At 41.0% G+C, this 17,971-nt stretch overlaps 1 protein-coding gene across 2 annotated transcripts in view; it reads left to right on the forward strand.

Annotated features, from left to right (window-relative positions):
* The window catches only part of rad50 (RAD50 homolog, double strand break repair protein), a 53,166-nt gene extending 35,438 nt beyond the window's left edge, over positions 1 to 17,728 (forward strand). Inside the window, exons 20-29 of one of the 2 annotated variants that reach the window (XM_083768560.1) lie at positions 2,960 to 3,052; positions 4,022 to 4,135; positions 6,338 to 6,465; positions 7,559 to 7,660; positions 8,089 to 8,211; positions 15,095 to 15,180; positions 15,386 to 15,534; positions 15,689 to 15,822; positions 16,817 to 17,038; positions 17,165 to 17,728. In XM_083768560.1, the coding sequence (XP_083624686.1) occupies positions 2,960 to 3,052; positions 4,022 to 4,135; positions 6,338 to 6,465; positions 7,559 to 7,660; positions 8,089 to 8,211; positions 15,095 to 15,180; positions 15,386 to 15,534; positions 15,689 to 15,822; positions 16,817 to 17,003 (1,116 nt within the window). In that variant the 3' untranslated portion in view covers positions 17,004 to 17,038; positions 17,165 to 17,728. Of the gene's footprint in view, positions 1 to 2,959; positions 3,053 to 4,021; positions 4,136 to 6,337; positions 6,466 to 7,558; positions 7,661 to 8,088; positions 8,212 to 15,094; positions 15,181 to 15,385; positions 15,535 to 15,688; positions 15,823 to 16,816 lie in introns of both variants that reach the window. The other variant, XM_083768561.1, reaches the window with a different exon arrangement.
* Positions 17,729 to 17,971: the final 243 nt, after the last annotated feature.

The raw sequence follows: 17,971 nt of genomic DNA on the forward strand, positions 1-17,971 counted from the left end.
GTGTGTCCGGCGGAAACCTCGTATGAATCTGATCTCAGGTCAGAATGGGTTAGTCTATCATGAACGGGACAAGTCCAAACCAGCAATACAGCAGTTGTTTCTCTATTTCAACAGAACAGTGTGGCTATCACGATGAACAGGCCAGCTATGAATAGTCTGCAGATTATGTTTTCTCTAATGTTGTTTTCCTGTTTTTTTGGATGGGAATCCAAAATCCTTCCACAGATCACAGCGTTGCACTGTGCAATGCAAACGAATAGGCGAGTGGCTCCGGTGCGCTATTTCCGAACGTGCCCAACTGCCCATCACCGCTTTCGGAAAATAGTGCACTGTGCAATGCAAACTAATAGGCGTGTGCGCTCCGGTGCGGTAAATGCAAACGTAAATATTCAGTTGTGGTGATTCCCCGTTTCCAAGAGCTTTGGTGCTGCTGCTTGTAGCCTAGCCTAACTGCCTAACCGCCTGCTCTCACTCCCACAGCTCCTCCAGCCCCCTGCTATTCATTTCAATGAGTCCTTTATAAGTATATGGCTGGAATTATTATTATTATTATTATTATTAATGAGTCCTTTATAAGTATATGGCTGGAATTATTATTATTATTAATGAGTCCTTTATAAGTTTATGGCTAGAATTATTATTATTAATGAGTCCTTTATAAGTTTATGGCTGGAATTATTATTATTAATGAGTCCTTTATAAGTATATGGCTGGAATTATTATTATGATTATTAATGAGTCCTTTATAAGTATATGGCTGGAATTATTATTATTATTAATGAGTCCTTTATAAGTTTATGGCTGGAATTATTATTATTATTAATGAGTCCTTTGTAAGTTTATGGCTGGAATTATTATTATTATTAATGAGTCCTTTATAAGTATATGGCTGGAATTATTATTATGATTATTAATGAGTCCTTTATAAGTATATGGCTGGAATTATTATTATTATTATTAATGAGTCCTTTATAAGTATATGGCTGGAATTATTATTATTATTATTAATGAGTCCTTTATAAGTATATGGCTGGAATTATTATTATTATTATTAATGAGTCCTTTATAAGTATATGGCTGGAATTATTATTATTATTATTAATGAGTCCTTTATAAGTATATGGCTGGAATTATTATTATTATTATTAATGAGTCCTTTATAAGTATATGGCTGGAATTATTATTATTATTATTAATGAGTCCTTTATAAGTATATGGCTGGAATTATTATTATTATTATTAATGAGTCCTTTATAAGTATATGGCTGGAATTATTATTATTATTATTATTATTAATGAGTCCTTTATAAGTATATGGCTGGAATTATTATTATTATTAATGAGTCCTTTATAAGTATATGGCTGGAATTATTATTATTATTATTAATGAGTCCTTTATAAGTATATGGCTGGAATTATTATTATTATTATTAATGAGTCCTTTATAAGTATATGGTTGGAATTATTATTATGATTATTAATGAGTCCTTTATAAGTATATGGCTGGAATTATTATTATTATTATTAATGAGTCCTTTATAAGTATATGGCTGGAATTATTATTATTATTATTATTATTAATGAGTCCTTTATAAGTATATGGCTGGAATTATTATTATTATTATTAATGAGTCCTTTATAAGTTTATGGCTGGAATTATTATTATTAATGAGTCCTTTATAAGTATATGGCTGGAATTATTATTATTATTATTAATGAGTCCTTTATAAGTTTATGGCTGGAATTATTATTATTAATGAGTCCTTTATAAGTATATGGCTGGAATTATTATTATTATTATTAATGAGTCCTTTATAAGTTTATGGCTGGAATTATTATTATTAATGAGTCCTTTATAAGTATATGGCTGGAATTATTATTATTATTATTAATGAGTCCTTTATAAGTATATGGCTGGAATTATTATTATTAATGAGTCCTTTATAAGTATATGGCTGGAATTAGGCAAGACGCGGCCGGGGTGATTTCACAGCGGTAGATTAGTTATCCAATACATTTTAGCGAGCGCGGGTAAAATAAAATATGAAACCAAATAAAAATATAATTAATAAATTAAAAAGCTACTTTCGAATGGCAATTTTAGCATTCGGATATGTATTTATTTTTTCATTTTCGAATTGTGTGTGTGTGTGTGTGTGTGTGTGTGTGTGTGTGTGTGTGTGTGTGTGTGTGTGTGTGTGTGTGTGTGTGTGTGTGTGTGTGTGTGTGTGTGTGTGTGTGTGTGTGTGTGTGTCAGCGTGGTGTGGTGCTGCACTGACAGTGACTCCCGATGGATTGGGTTTTCAAACATTTAGAGAGACTACGTGCTGGCAGCAGAGAAAGGTCAAGAATGAAAGAAAGGCTGATTTATATTATTTATATTTATATATTTGATTGCATGCTTGTAGACATTCAATCTGACTGTGGTAAGTGGTGTTGTAGCCTTGCTAGGAGAAAGAATAGCCTGTCCTGGCTTCATTTACATTACTGAAAGTTTTACAGCCGCGGTGCCTCAGACACGCGGAAGGCAGACAGAAGAAGACAGACTTTTGTCCCGTTGAAGGATAAAATATAAATTGCAGGCATCAGTAGCAGAGAGACCGTCGTGGAGAGAATGAGAGAGAATGAGATGTGTGACAACACGGATTGACCTATTTTGTGCACAACTTAGTGTTTTTTATGAACAACTGAACATGTGAAGTTGCCATTTTGCCAACTATTATGTCAGTTCTCTCACTTTGCTATAATTTGAGCCTGCTGGCTATTTCATCCATTTTATTTTATTTTTGTGACAAATTGGTCTACAAGTTGTGGACCTGTAGATAGACTGACTTTAATGCCTATATTAACTAACTAATTAATTGGGTGATTGTCACCACCTAATATTAGTTGGTCACCACCACTACTTGCTGTTGCGATGCATTTTTTAAAGTCTGTATTCGTTCTGTGCACTTGACAGATCAGCGCCATCAAAGACAAGCTGAAGACTATCAAAGATTTGGAAAGAGACATTGCCAAGTATACTGCAGAAGGCAAGGAGCAGTATAAAGAGGTAAAATGCATAAGTTGGTTGAACCCCTCCAGTATGGACTCACACACTAGCACGGTCATCATAATTTGACATACAGTAGTGTTTCGATTGATTGAATACTTTTATTAACAGTTTGCTAAAAGTGGCACTGTGGCACAGATTTATACAAAATAATGCTAAAGGGATAACCCAGATAAGCCCTCGGGGCTTGTTTCCATTAGGGTCCTGTGTATTCAATTCATCGAGACATTTAAAGACAAACAAAGGTTAAAGTCCGATTTGTTCTCCGCATTTGATCCATCTCTTGGAGCGGTGAGCTCCAGCTGTGCCGCGCTCGGGAATTGTTTGTAGTTGATCTAACACTTGATGCCGAGTGCCAAGCAGGGAGGCATTGGGTCTCATTTTTACATTGTCTTTGGTTTTGACCCGGCCGGAGATCGAACCCCAACCTCACAGTTTCAGGGCGGACACTAACCACAAGGCCACTGAGCTGGTAATAAAAAGGGCATATATACTGTACAAGTAGTAATAAGAAAGAAAGAAAGATATGTACAGTAAAGGTAATATGTTACAGGGGCGAGTTACAATTTGCAGCCACCTGTAGGTGCTCTTATATTGCGGTTTTGAACTGAAGTAGGCTAAGGGCCGATTCATACTCCTATTTTACCGCTGTTTCGGCACTGTAGTGCTGAAATGATTTCGGCTCGTCAGAAACTTTCAGTAGCACCGAAGAGCCGACTTTAGGACGGTACCCGCCCCCCCCGAACCTCAAATGACGTCAAATTGTAGGCTCTACAGAGCCGAACCGACTTTTATTCGGCTCTAAAATAGGAGTATGAATCGGTCCTAAGAGTCACCCTTTTTTTCACGACTATTCAGTTGGAACGAATCTGACCCCATTGTTGTACCGAAACTGAGTTCAATGTGTTTTGAATGTATCTTTTTAACGATCAAACGTAAGTTCACGTCGCTGTGTGTTGCCCTCGACAGCGAAAGGACAGCGAGCTTCAGGAAACGAACACGCACCTCCACGAGGCCGACAAGCAGAGAGAACGGATCAACAAGGAGATGGGAAACCTGCGTCAGGACATTGACACTCAGAAGGTGCCTCATTTTATCTTTTTTCTTCTCCGCTCAACAACAATTTTAACTTTAGTACTGCCTTTTCATGTCAAGGAACCCCAAATTGACACTAATTAGCCTGTGGACCCCCATTTGAAGAGACATGCCAGGGACCCCCATAAGAGAAGGTTTTTACGTCTCTAGCAGTGATTCTCAACCCACAGTTTGACATGCATTAGTACGGACCCCCATTTAATGGCATTTCTATCTCCGAGACTCCAATGTATAATGTAAAATCAATGTTAATTTAACTCTTGAGAGTGTCTACAACTCTAGAGTTGCAGACCCATAAGGGTCCATTTGGTTCCAAACTATCATTTAGCTGGGGACCCCCTGGAACTCCCTCAAGGACCGCTGGGGGTCCTCGGACCCCACTTTGAGAACCACTGCTTTATACATCTCAAAGGCAAATATTAAATTTAAAAAAAAAATGTATCCACCATACGTATTTGACACCTTTAGTTACTAGTCAATTTGCAGGTTTAGATGAAAACAGAACATGTGCATGAATCACTTAAGCCCTATTTTATTCTTTGGCTATTGGAAGATAGCTGATCTGCAAGCTCATCTACGTGAAATGGTGCGATGCGTCGTCGGCTATTTCCGTAAAAGTTTGACAAATCTTTGACATTGGTACAGCAAGTATATTTTGATGCCAATACATTTGCACTTTTACTCAAGTAATGTTTTGATTACAGCACTTTTTTGTTTTTGCCGCATTCCTGAGCCAATAACATTGATAGGAGACCAATCTTAACAAGAGCAATAAGACATTTAAAACATTTTCTTTGAACCTGGATCATCAGGCCTCTCCGTGATGACACTGAGAGTTGTTCTATACAGTATCTATATTATTATTTGATAAAGTCCCCCAGCAGCGTCATTGTCTCAATCTCCATGAATTCAAGGCGTCGTGTGGTGATTAATTGATATGAATATATGAATATGATAGAAAAGTGGTGAAGTATTCCTCTAAGATATCCGTGCTTCAGGGTGACATGACTCCAGCCCTGAGATAATACTCTACTCCTCCGATCCTCTGGTTAAAATTGGAGCCGTTACTGAATTTAGGTCAGCCTCAACTTTGAGACCTTACATGTTCATATCCTCCCAGAATCCACTCTCCACATCTCCCATATTTCCGAGGTCGGGCAGAAACCTCTTATCTCCATCTTTTTGTCTCCACCAGGCCGAAGGCATGGGGGGAGAGTATGTTTTGCACTCCGTCCGTCCGTGTGTGTGTACGTCCGTGTGTCCGTGAGCAGCTAATCTCCGGCACCGTTAACCCGGTTCATGCCAAATTTTGCACACACACTCCCTGGATGCCAACGATGAACCTCTGCCCCAAACTTTCCAGAACGGCCTGTTATAGCGCCACCAGGAGGCCGCTTTGTGCAAAACAAGTTTTTGCACAGTACACCTACAGATTTTGTCCAAACATCACGCAAATTGGTACACAGTCTCTCTAGAGCCATTCAACGAAACCGGTCTTTCAGATTTCTCACACTCCATCCTGATTGGTTAAGATTGGCTTCCAAAGTTCACAGGAGTGCTCAGTTTCAAACAAAATGCTGCAAATCATGAACACATCGCGTGATTTCCGTGAAATTGTGCACGCACATTCCCACTAGGCCGAGGACGAAATGCCACATGAACAATTTCAACTCAGCCTCAAGGTGGCGCTATAACTGGCCGAAAAGTGTTTTTACCTTTAACTGCACGGATCTGTGGATAACTTTGTATGCCAACTCCCTAGAGGCCAAGGAAAAACCTTTGCCTGGAATTTTTCACATCTGCTCTTTATAGCGCCACCAGGAGGCCGACATATGTAAAACACATTTTCTATTATTACTCCTTCAGATTTTAACGCAGCGTCCGATTGCGATGAAACTGTGCACGCATATTCCCACTAGGCTGAGGAAGAAATCCTGGTGGAGACCTGTGCCCAGAAGGGCACTTTTTCTAGTTTTCTTTTTAACTTTTTGTACTACAGTGTCGCACAAAAGTATCCAAAAACAGCAGATCGATCTACAAGCTCAAGACAACATTTTGAGCTTGTACATCTGCTTTTCTATTGTTTTTTTGGTTTTTTTTGCTATTTTTGACTTTGAATCCTGAGAAGTAACGGTTTTTTGGGACGGTTTCCACTGACTCCATGTCTCCGCGTGTGTTTGTGTTGGACAGGTCCAGGAGCGCTGGCTGCAGGACAACCTGACCCTGAGGAAGCGCATAGAGGAGCTGCAGGAGGTGACGCTGAAACGCCAGGAGCTCATGAAGGACATGGGCACCATGCAGGTCATGCTGCTCCAAAAGTAATTACATCACTAATACTTCTTTGATTGCAATTATTTGAGGTAATCGCAATTAAGTTTGTCATAATCGTGTCCATGTTGAAACATTTTCATACATAAAAAAAGAGCAGAAATGTACAAGCTTAGTACATAGTACAGTGTGTGCCTGTTCGTGCATGTGCACTGCATGTGCATGTGTGCATGCAAAAAATAAATAAACGTTTTTTTGTCCGTTTTATGCTTTTATTTATGCTTTTAATTTGGCCTATTCGCAGCTGCCTCCCCCTCCCCATGGGAGGTCAAGTCAACTATGTACAGATAGTTCCTTTCCTCCATATTTCATTCATTCATTCATCACAATTTTCAGTAAACTATAGCATGGGCTGCGTCGCTAAAAAGACTCGACTTGTTTGTTGTGGTTTTTGTGGGCGTTCCCTTAACTAGCTTCATGCTTTCCTCCGCTGTGTGCCCAGCTGTTTGATTGACAGGATCCTACCTACACTAAAGTACACACACATACATACACACACACACACACACACACACACACACACACAGGCCCGCCCCCTGGCCCTGGTGACAGTTTCAGAAGCTGTTCTGTTCTCCTCACACACAGCACAGGCACGCAGGAAAAGTAATGGTTGTCCTCTCGCGTCCCTCACAGATGGGGAAATCAAATTGGTCACCCTAGGTAGCGGAACGCCCTCTACAGGTACCGGAGCGCAAGCAGCAGCTTCCAGAGCTCCGGCATTAAGTCCTGCTTACAACATGTCACTTTGTGATGCTATCTTTTAAAGTACAACATTTATTAAAAAAACAAAATCTTGGTACATTTCATTTATTTGGCATATCTGCCCTGTGCACTATTTCTAAAAGTCTAAATGGCAAACCAATGCCAAAAACACAATTAAATCGTCAATAAATTAATTGTTAAATGTGTAATGGTGTCAGCGCTAGTAAGAGTATCTGTTACTGTAGGTAACCATAGGTTACTCTTTTTTTCCTTTAGATTCTATTGATAAGTAGATAAAGCAAATGGGAGCAGCTTGTGGTGCTGCTACGCCGCCGCCATCTTGAACGTCGTGTGTTCCCCCGTGTGTGTGTTTTTCTCCAGGGAGCGCCGCGAGCTGGAACGCAAACTGGACGACCTGAAGAGGAACCGCAGCATGGCCCTGGGTCGCCAGAAGGGCTTTGAAGATCAGATTCTAGGGTTCAGGTTAGATTCAGTGCTTCTCCACCTTTTCTGGATCAGAGCACACTTGAAAATCTCGAGAGGTCTTTGTTTGGTTCCATTTGTACACTCTCAGAGTTATGGGGATCCTTGAAATTAGACGCCCCGGGCTTAGACACCCGCACGGCATGGGTTTGTAAGGCAAATCAAGCGCTCCCCTTCCCCAGTACAGCTACAGAGATGCGGAATCAGCTGCAAATGATATAAAGTGATTGAAGGTGTGGGTTATCGGTGAAATTTACACCGGTCACGTGACTGTAACCAGCCAATCAGAATCAAGTATTGGGACTAACCGTTTTAGAATACTCGTTTTATGCAAATAAAAGGAAAGAGGTGAATAATGGTCTCTGCCCGACAGCGATAATATGAATGCTCAGCTGCAATATACTGTACAATATACCCGTTTTATGCAGGAAGGAGTTGCGAGAAGAGCAATATGACAAAGCTGATAAACACTACAGAGAGAAGATGATCATCATGAGAACCACAGAGCTGGTCAACAAGGACCTGGAACTCTATTACAAAGCTCTGGACCAGTGAGTGCTCTGCATGCGTGCACTCACACACACACACACACACACACACACAATCACACACACACACACACACACACACACGCTTGCATTACTATTCTTGTGAGGACATTAACATCTAGAAGGTCCTGGGTTCGATTCCCGCTGTGGGCACTGGCGGCGTGTTCCCTCCTCCGCGTCATCAGTGCCCATACCCGAGGCGGGGGTTGGCGCCTTTCTGTGTGGAGTTTGCATGTTCTCCCCGTGTCCCCTAGGGTAGGTACCCTCACAAAAACATGCCGTAATCCTGGTCTCTAAAACGACCTCCCCCTGGCCAGCCGGGGCGCCTGATGGAGGGGAAAGGAACTGGTCGGAATAACGTGTCCCTTCCACGCGCTACGTCCGGCCGTGGAAATTCCCCTCTGTCAGGTGAAAAGAAGCAGCTTGGACTCCTCATGCATAGAAGGAGGCATGAGGTCAGTCCGCTGCCCCCCCAGGTTGGCAGAGGAAGTGTAGCGCCCAGGATTACATTAGATAATTGGCACTGGGTGAAAAGAAAACTGGGTTACAAAATCGTGGGATAAAAAAAAAATATATAGGTTAGGACATTCAATACTATGATATCTGGTGAACCTCTCTGGTCACCAAGCAAGTTATTCTGAGATGCTGGCAGCCAGCAGTAATAATACTTGTTGATGTCATGTATACATTTCTATTATTAGTTTAGCTACAGACAAGGGCTACAGCTCTGCTCTATATAATTAGTGATAATTCTATTGAAAAAGTGATTATTATTGAAAAAGTTATCACATTTTCAACATATTAAATCAAGTAATTCTGAAGCAGGTTTCTTTTTATAATTTGTATTTTTACCAGCTGCTGTGTAAGCACAGCTGGCTCTGCAGTGCTTTCACACCCACTTGCTGTAGTTGAGTGAGACCTATGTTTCTACTTTCTAGGCGACCTCTCAGCCATGGGGCAGAAGCTGGTAATTAGTTGATGTCATATCAATTATTGTTTATGTTTTATAAACACTGTACTGTACTGTACTGTACTGTACTGTGACACTTCATTTCGTGCTCGGACACGGGCAGATATTATCTGCAAATATCATCGTTTTCCCAGGCGATGGTGTGGGGAAATCCCACTTACAAATGAGTTAATAAGTATACACCAAATGACTCAAGGTGTTTACACAATCTGTCAATGTGTCTGTGAATATTTCACATGCTGGTTGATGCATCATTCATGCAGGTTGATTCTTTTATTCACAGTGAAAAATCTATCTTGTTTGTTTTTGGTGTTTTTTGTAAAAAAAAAGAAAAAGAAAGCAAGAAAACACACACACACACACACACACACACACACACACACACACACACACAATAATTTCTGTTGTGTTAGGGCTGTAGCACCTCATAATGTAATATTGGCTCATAATGTAATAATTTAAATAATACAAACTTGTGACGTAATAATCGGCTCATAATTGTAATAAAAATGAGGGCATAACGTAATCATTGATGTTTCTATAATGTAATAATGTGTTACATTAAGAAGTAGAGAAAAAAGAATCCTGCATACTGTCTTCACTTCAATGTCTTCATTTATTGAGAAATGTTTCGGTCGTCAGACCTCCATCAGGCATAAAGAGGAACTGACAAACAATTACAGTTACATTAAGAACCACAGATATAGTCATTCATAATGTAATTCAAGTTCATAATGTAAAAATGGCCCATATTGTGGAGAAAAGTCTTACATTGTCATATTTATTTGACACATTATTACAGTTGCTACAAAGCCTTTTTTCTGGAGCTTACACCACTAGACTTTAAAAGGTTCACATCATTTATAAGGTGAGGGAAAATACACAGCTGATAATGCTACAACAATCAGGGGGTGTCAAACTCAATTGAGAGATTAAATATAATGGTATTTGGCGTTTTTCACTACTTCTTAATTAAAACACAGATGAAAAAAAATTGTAATAACAAAAAGATACATAAAAATAACTAAAACATAATACACTGACAACAACTGGAAAGAAAGAGAAAAGAAAAACGTATTCACTAATCACTACACATACACAGTTGTATCACACAGACAAGTGAAATCACTTGTCATATGTTTGGCCTACTTATTGCACCTTATCTCCGTTTCCTGTTCAACTGATGACTGTGGACATGAAAAGCTGCAAGTGCAGACGAGAGCAACTCAGACTTGGTGTGGGAAGCATCGTCTGACCTCTTAGTCACTGTAGTGACGTAGACCAGGAGTTCCCAGACTTTCCAGGTCGAGAGAGACCCAAAAGAGAGGTTTGACCAAAACTAATGAAAAGGGCAGATCTGCAAGCGCTTGTACTACTACTGAATTATTTTCCTTATTTTTTTTCCGTGAGATTTCTTAACACAATCCATGCTTTCATCGAGATCTCTCGTGGAAAAGGTATTAAGGTCACCTGGACCATCTACGAGAAACGAGATTTGATTAAAATAAATATTTAAAAATATGTATTTACTTTTTTTTTTTTTTTACTCTGTTTCTACAACTAGTCCTTACCCGTTCTGAATATATGAACAGCAAATGATGTTCAGTGTGGGTAATGTGTTGTAATATATCACATTACTGATAGGGGGGAACGGGGAATTGTTTACACATGGTCTTGGGAAGTTAGGTTGGGCACAAAAGTAGGCTAATTAGTAGGCTACTGTAGTTTATTTTGCAAGAAAATGCTGCAGTACAATCATAAGTATACCATTGATAGCTTGGTATTGTGGCTGCTTTGGAGAGGTTATCCTTTAAGATGAATAATCAGTTGGATAAATATGATTTGAAGTGGAACGTGTTCCTCAGTCATGTTGCAGGTCCTTTGGTGTGATCCATGGTCAGGCAATGCCCTTTTGCTTGTTTATTGTATTAATATACATAGTCCTTACCCGTTGTATGGACTATTGCCCCCCCATAAATATATTTAATTGCTCTTCATTATAATATATTTGTGTCTTTTTTGTGTGAATAAAAACAGCACTATAACATGAAAATATTTGTATAAATGCATGGTAGGGAAATGTTTTCATGGCAAGGACTGTAAAATGTACACTTATTAGCCCACAGACCCCCATTTGAAAAGTATGAAAGACCCCAGTTTGACATGCAGCACAGAAAGTATGGGCTGTCGCACAGGTATTCCCAAATGTACAGTGTGGGTAATGTGATGTAATAGATTATATTATTGATATATGTATTTTGAGGAAGAATTGCTTTAATATAGACTTGTTCACTGGAAATGGAAAAACAACATACATAGAACTGAAAGTCTCAAACAGTCATTGTCATGTTAGTAGTGTAGTAATTGCATTTATGTATGTATATACCTGTTGCGTTAGTGGTGGACTGGTTGTTGTTGGCAGGGGCAGCAGCGTGAGTGAGACGCTTACGCTTTGTATCGCAGCTCCCAGAAAGTGAAAGTGATGGTCGTTTTCTTCGTGGCATGTTGTTTGTTGTATGTAGTAGGCTACTCTTACTAAGGTGGAGTGTTCGTTGGTCCGAGTGTTTTCCTTGTGTGGGTCTGATGCATAGGTCTGATGCTTGCCTGGGGGCGGTGTGAACTGTGAAAAAGGGGAAGTGCGTTGGAGAATGCAAGGGGAATGTTGCGCCGGAAACTGTGTCCCAGCATTAATCTGTGTCCGTCCCAACATGCATTTCACTGGTGACACTGGTGACACGTGATTTGTTTAGTACCCCCCTTGTGGCCGCGGGGGGTACTGCGCCCTGGGTGCAGTTGGATTATTATTTCATATAAATGGGTGATGTAAAAACAATATCTGTACAGTAAATATGACAGTTGCATCGGTAAAATGTAGCCTAGCTGGATTCTGGGAGCGGGCTGATTTTTTTTGGCGTGGAGAGATGTGTGCTAATAGTGTGGCTCGGTCGGAGATAGACCACGGACAAATAAACGGGTTTTTATTCACTAATAAATTTATTGAAAAAATGCCTCCGTTAAGACCTCCATATTATTATGGTCAATGCCTGTGTGAAAAGTGGGAGCGATTGGTGCAGGCAATGAGGAGATACGCCGGTGTTTCTGACATTCATTCATTCATTCATTGTTAGAATTATAGTATGATGATGATGATGATCGTGATAAAATGGCACAATTTATTTTCTAGGAGGGTTGTGGGCAGTTCAGAAACCCGTCCACCAGTGACATCATCGATGGGGAATCCAACCTGCAGGCTTTCTAGTTTAAAAACAAATCTGCGTAACGATGATGTCACTGGTGCACGGGTTTCTGAACTGCCCACAGCCCTCCTATGAGACACAGACTGAGTAGAATAATTGTGCCATTTTATCATGATTATTAGTGAGGACCTATTCTATGAAGTTAGGTTGAAAAGTGTTGAAGTGGTCCTTTAATGTGTGAAGAATGGGAACTAATTGCTGACCCTGCATAAGTTACATTTACTTGACAATTGCTTGGCCTTTGAACTAAGGAAGCATCCAATGTGGTTTTTCTTTCTCCTCTTCCTTATGTCTTTTCACCAGCCTCTGCTTTCTAAGTAGCGTTTATCATCGTTCTGATCTTTATCATTGGTCTGATATTGGTCATGAGAACCCAAAACCTTTGTATACCGCAAATTGGAATCATTCGATTCATTATTCATTCCAAGACCAGTCCTGTCATAGCTGTCGACACCCCCATATGTCGTTGTTGTCGGGCGGAACGTTTTAAAATATTGAAAATAGCAGATCTATAAGCTGTCAAAGTGTCGCATTGCAACAGGTTATCTGAGCTGGTACTACTTTTGTGCTACACTGTTGTAAGATGAGTAGGGCATTCATTTGTGTGTGTGTGTGTGTGTGTGTGTGTGGGGGGGGGGGGGGGGGGGTGTTGTATTATAAAACCATTTTCCCAGCCAAACTACCGGTACTACTAGACAAACTCCTACTTTGGCTATTCCAAAATTAACCAGCTCAGTGGCCTTCGAAACCTGGCTTCGAACCCTGCTGGGTCATACAAAAGACTAAAAAAAATAAAATGGGACCCAATGTCGACCTGCTTGGCGCTCAGCATCAAGGGATGGATTGTCCTGTATGTTTATGTCAATTTAATGGAGACCGTTTGGCGTTCTCCAAAGCATGCTGTGATTAGATTGGATTACATTCACTTAAGTGTGGTATGAAAATCAACTCCCAAGCCGTACATCGCAGTCCCTGCGACGTACTAGTGTCATGTCCAGGGGGTGTACTTGTACATCAAGCTGCCTCTCGCTAAGGAAACAGGAGATGGGTCTCAGGGCTTGGCAAGGCTTAGTTACTATTCAAAAATAGCAGATCTAAGTCCATAGCATGACACAAAATGACACGCTATATGAGCTTGTATATCAGGTTTTATTTTATTTTATTGTGAACATTTGCAAATCTTTAATATATTCCCTTGGAACGAAATATTTTCAGAATCTCAAAGGCTTAAGCCTTTGAGATTCACCACGGTGAACTCTTATCCGGACAGCTGCCTTTTCTGCAATTTTATTTCCAGATCACTCTTTTCAAAAAGCAACTGATTTTAGGTCAAACCTAGCCTGACCTAAGCAGAGACATTTCTGGCCTAGATGGGAGGGTCGCGTCTCAGAAAAGCGCGCACCCTGATTGGATCTCATCGATCTGTCCGTCACCCCCGGCCCCTCCTCTCCCCCCTAGTGCAGCGCTACGTCACATCATTTAGAGCGACGCCTACGCGGAAGGGTTGACTCCCACTTTTAGACTGGTTCAGCCCACGGCTTTTTCCAGGCTTTCATCTTTCGCGCAGACGAAATGAAAGCCTGGGTATCGAGGCTAGGTCAAACCTAAATTCAGATCCTGTGTTGTGTTTGGATTCTGTCCTGTGAAGAGCCACGATGGAAAAAAACAGTTGGCTTCTATACATTCAGATCTACTTAAAGAAAGGGAAAAAGAGATTTTTAAAAGCTGGAAATAAAAAAATCAGTAAATTTTTCTCATAAAGATTTTGGAACAAATAAATACACTCCGCCCCCACATTACAAAATCATCCATTAAATAACATGCTAAATAACATGATGACTGGAGTGGAAGAAGTCCACCCGGTGAACTCCACCGAGCTCCATAACAAATATAAGAACAGTTCAACACTTTTATCATCAATATATATCTAATGTAATATTTAATAGTAGTGAGGCTTCCAGAACCTCACTAGCTGGTTTTGAATGTTATGCCAAGTGCAATCAATACAGTATGTACAAATAGCAACTTCTCCACTCCTTGATGTCATGATTCTTCATATCCGGACACTCGGACAGCTGCCTTTTCTGCAGTTATGGATAACTTTTCACATTTTATTTCCAGATAACTCTTTTCAAAAAGCAACTGATATTGTCTAGATGTGGACAGTAGACCACAAAGTTGTCCTTATCTGTTCAGCCATTTTCAACCTTATGTGCATATTATTCATACTCACTCGCTCATGACATGATGGCACCAGTTCCATCTGGTCACTCTGCATCTCAGAGGAGGGCTGTGGACGGTGAAGAGATCTCTGCCTACCAATGGCATCATCGGTTGGCTCGTTTGGTCATTTCTAACATGAGTTAGCACTAAAGGTATACCTGCCAGACAGTAGGATACAAAGGCTGAAAGGCATTCGAATGGGTGATGGGCGCTCTAAGCTTGCAATCCCCATCAATGTCACTGGTAGGCAACTACACTACAGCCCATCTCTGAGACACAGGCAGTTGGCAGAAATGATACCATCTTCTAATGTCCATTAGTGAGGACCGATTTAGCATTGAATTAAAGTATTGAGTCTTTGCTAAAGTTAATATTCAATGGTGCCTTCAACTCAGTTTTGTGCCTAAGCTCCAATGTGACTGTGTGTTTTCTCCAGAACCATCATGAAGTTCCACAGCATGAAAATGGACGAGATCAACAAGATCATCAGGGACCTGTGGCGCAGCACCTACCGCGGTCAAGGTGCTCATCCTGGCTCCTTTTTTTTGTCGCCGTTGGGGGAGCATGGAACGGTTTGGAAATCCCTGATCTTAACTACAAATTCCTGTCCTGCTGCGCCCCCCACACCCCCTTTCTCTCTCTCTGTGTTCTCTCTCTCTCTCTCTCTCTCTCTCTCTCTCTTTCTCTGTGTGTGTCTGTGTGTGCGTGTGCGCGTGTGCGTGCACAGACATTGAATATGTGGAGATCAGGTCTGACGTGGATGCTATTGTTAGTACAGCTGTCGGGGCGAAGAGGAGGATCTACAACTACCGGGTGGTGATGGTGAAGGGAGAGACGGCCCTGGACATGAGGGGGCGCTGCAGTGCTGGACAGAAGGTACTGCCCACAATGGACCAAAACGCTCAAAACATATATTTATTCTTTTCCTGCTGAGCTCCGTTTTAAATCTCCATTCGCCATGAATTGTGTGTGTGTGTGTGTGTGTGTGTGTGTGTGTGTGCGTGTGCGCGTGCGTGTGTGCGCTTTGTAGGTGCTGGCATCCCTGATTATTCGCCTGGCCCTGGCGGAGACCTTCTGTCTGAACTGTGGCATCTTGGCGCTGGACGAGCCCACGACAAACCTGGACCGAGAGAACATTGAATCACTGGCCCACGCCCTCGTCGAGTCAGTACACATGCACAATAACTGTCTGTCATGGTGTTTGCTGATATTCATGACACTCTTTGTTCAACTCTTCACCCTATCACAATATTGCTTTTTGACCGTGCCACCTGTAGTTTACTGTGATTAGATTGGACTGCATTCATTTCAGTGCCGTATGAAAATCAACTCCCGACCCCAACCCCAAGTTCCTGAAGAACAATTTGATTTATGAGTACATTTCACACATGACTCGATAATATCCATGCCGGCCGGATTGAATTAAAGTATACGGCTAGCACTCTCAATATCAAATGACAAATGCCATCTAGACAAAGATATGGAACATTGCCATGGAAAAAGGTCAGTTTTAGTAGGAGTTTTGTCCCCTCAGCCATCGCGGCATTAAACTGCCCCGCCGATAGATATACGGGGGGGGGGGGGGGGGGTGTATATGTACATATATATATATATATATATATTAAATGTATAGTAAAACGTCTTTGATAACAAACACATTATACTTTTGACAGAGTAAAACTTCTTTGAAGTTTGAACCCAATATACTTTTAAAAACACACATGACAGCACTCATCAAATAACTTTAAAGAGAAAGAAAAGGACAGAGACAGTGCCTCAGTTTCATCAATTTATTTTTGAAAACTCATTTGCAAAATATAGCACACACATGTTCAATTTGTCAATGCAAAGTAATACTTCTAAATAAATAAAAAGGAGTTGTAAAAACAAGAACAAAAATATTTGCCACAATACAATGGTCTTTGCATCCAGCGTTGCTGCAAGGAAATGTCTAGCTTTCCCTTGCCTGCAGCCTACCGCCAGATGGCGAGTCTTGGGATCTCATGTTTTTGTATTGTCTTGGTGTTATGTGCTGTTGTTTTTGATGTGGGTGTTTGAACACAGACTGTGATGGTGAATATCCTTCGGGACAAGCCTGCATGCCACCAAAAAAGTCTAGAATACATGTACTCAGTTACTTTCCACCACTGTCTCGTAGGATCATCAAGAGCCGCTCCCGCCAGCGCAACTTCCAGCTGCTCGTCATCACCCACGACGAGGACTTTGTGGAGCTGCTGGGAAGGTCCAGCTACGTGGAGCACTTCTACCGCATCCGCAAGAACCAGGACCACATCTCTGAGATCACCAAGTGCAGCATCACCTCCCTGTCGTCTTATCTCCACTGAGGTCCAGCGGCGACAACGCGCAGTCGACATGTTCTGTAAAAACAAAAAAAATAGACGTTTTGTCATTCTGTGGATCTGGTTGGTGTCATTGAACCGTCATTGATGTCAATGACATTGACATTGACATTGTCATTGATAACTGTGACTAAGCTATCATTTGAGAAGGGCTTTCGTGTTGATGTTGAAATATCTGTGTTGTTGGTTTAGGGAAAAGTGGAGCAAATTCGGAGGAGAATCACATTAGTATCACATTCTCTGTCGAGAATTGAGCGAACGCTGTGCGCTTGTTTGGAGTGGCATGAGTGAGTCGTCCCCAAACGTTCGATCGCTTTCAGGGTCCACCGCTATCTACACAGAGAAAACATGATGTGGTTGTACGGGGATGGAGCACTGGAGAGAAACTCGATGTCGTTCACCTCTTTTTGAACTTTGTGCAAAGGCTTAAAACTCCAAATGAGCAGCAAGGTTGGTTCACGCACCATTTAAAACCCAGACACTGCAAAGAAAGTAAGTTGTTCACTTCAAAACGGTATTTTTTGTTATTCTTTTGTTTTTGTACACTATGTACATTATGTTATGTTGTACAATGTTGTTGCCATCTGTTGGTAAGAATGTATCATTAAGCAATGTTGATGCCATTTGTTCAGGGGCCAATTTTGCAATGGAGATTTAAGAATAATCTTTTGTCACCAATGAATCAATAAATAAGTTCTGATATTCTGGAAGGCTATTGTCAGTCTAAGTGTCTTGACTTGTCTTTTCCATGTAGTGAGATTGCGGCTCAGTGTCCTGTCTTTTCCATGTAGTGAGGATGCGTCTTGTCTTTTCCATGTAGTGAGGATGCGGCTCAGCCTCCTGTCTTTTCCATGTAGTGAGGATGCGGGTCCGTAAGTGAAAGGCTTTTCTTTCCTGAGTGTGTCTGCCGATCCGCCGATCAGACAAAATTCAGTCAAGGTCGCGTCACGACG

Source organism: Protomyctophum parallelum (assembly GCF_964188405.1).
Source record: "Protomyctophum parallelum genome assembly, chromosome: 1".
Taxonomy (NCBI): Eukaryota; Metazoa; Chordata; class Actinopteri; order Myctophiformes; family Myctophidae; genus Protomyctophum; species Protomyctophum parallelum.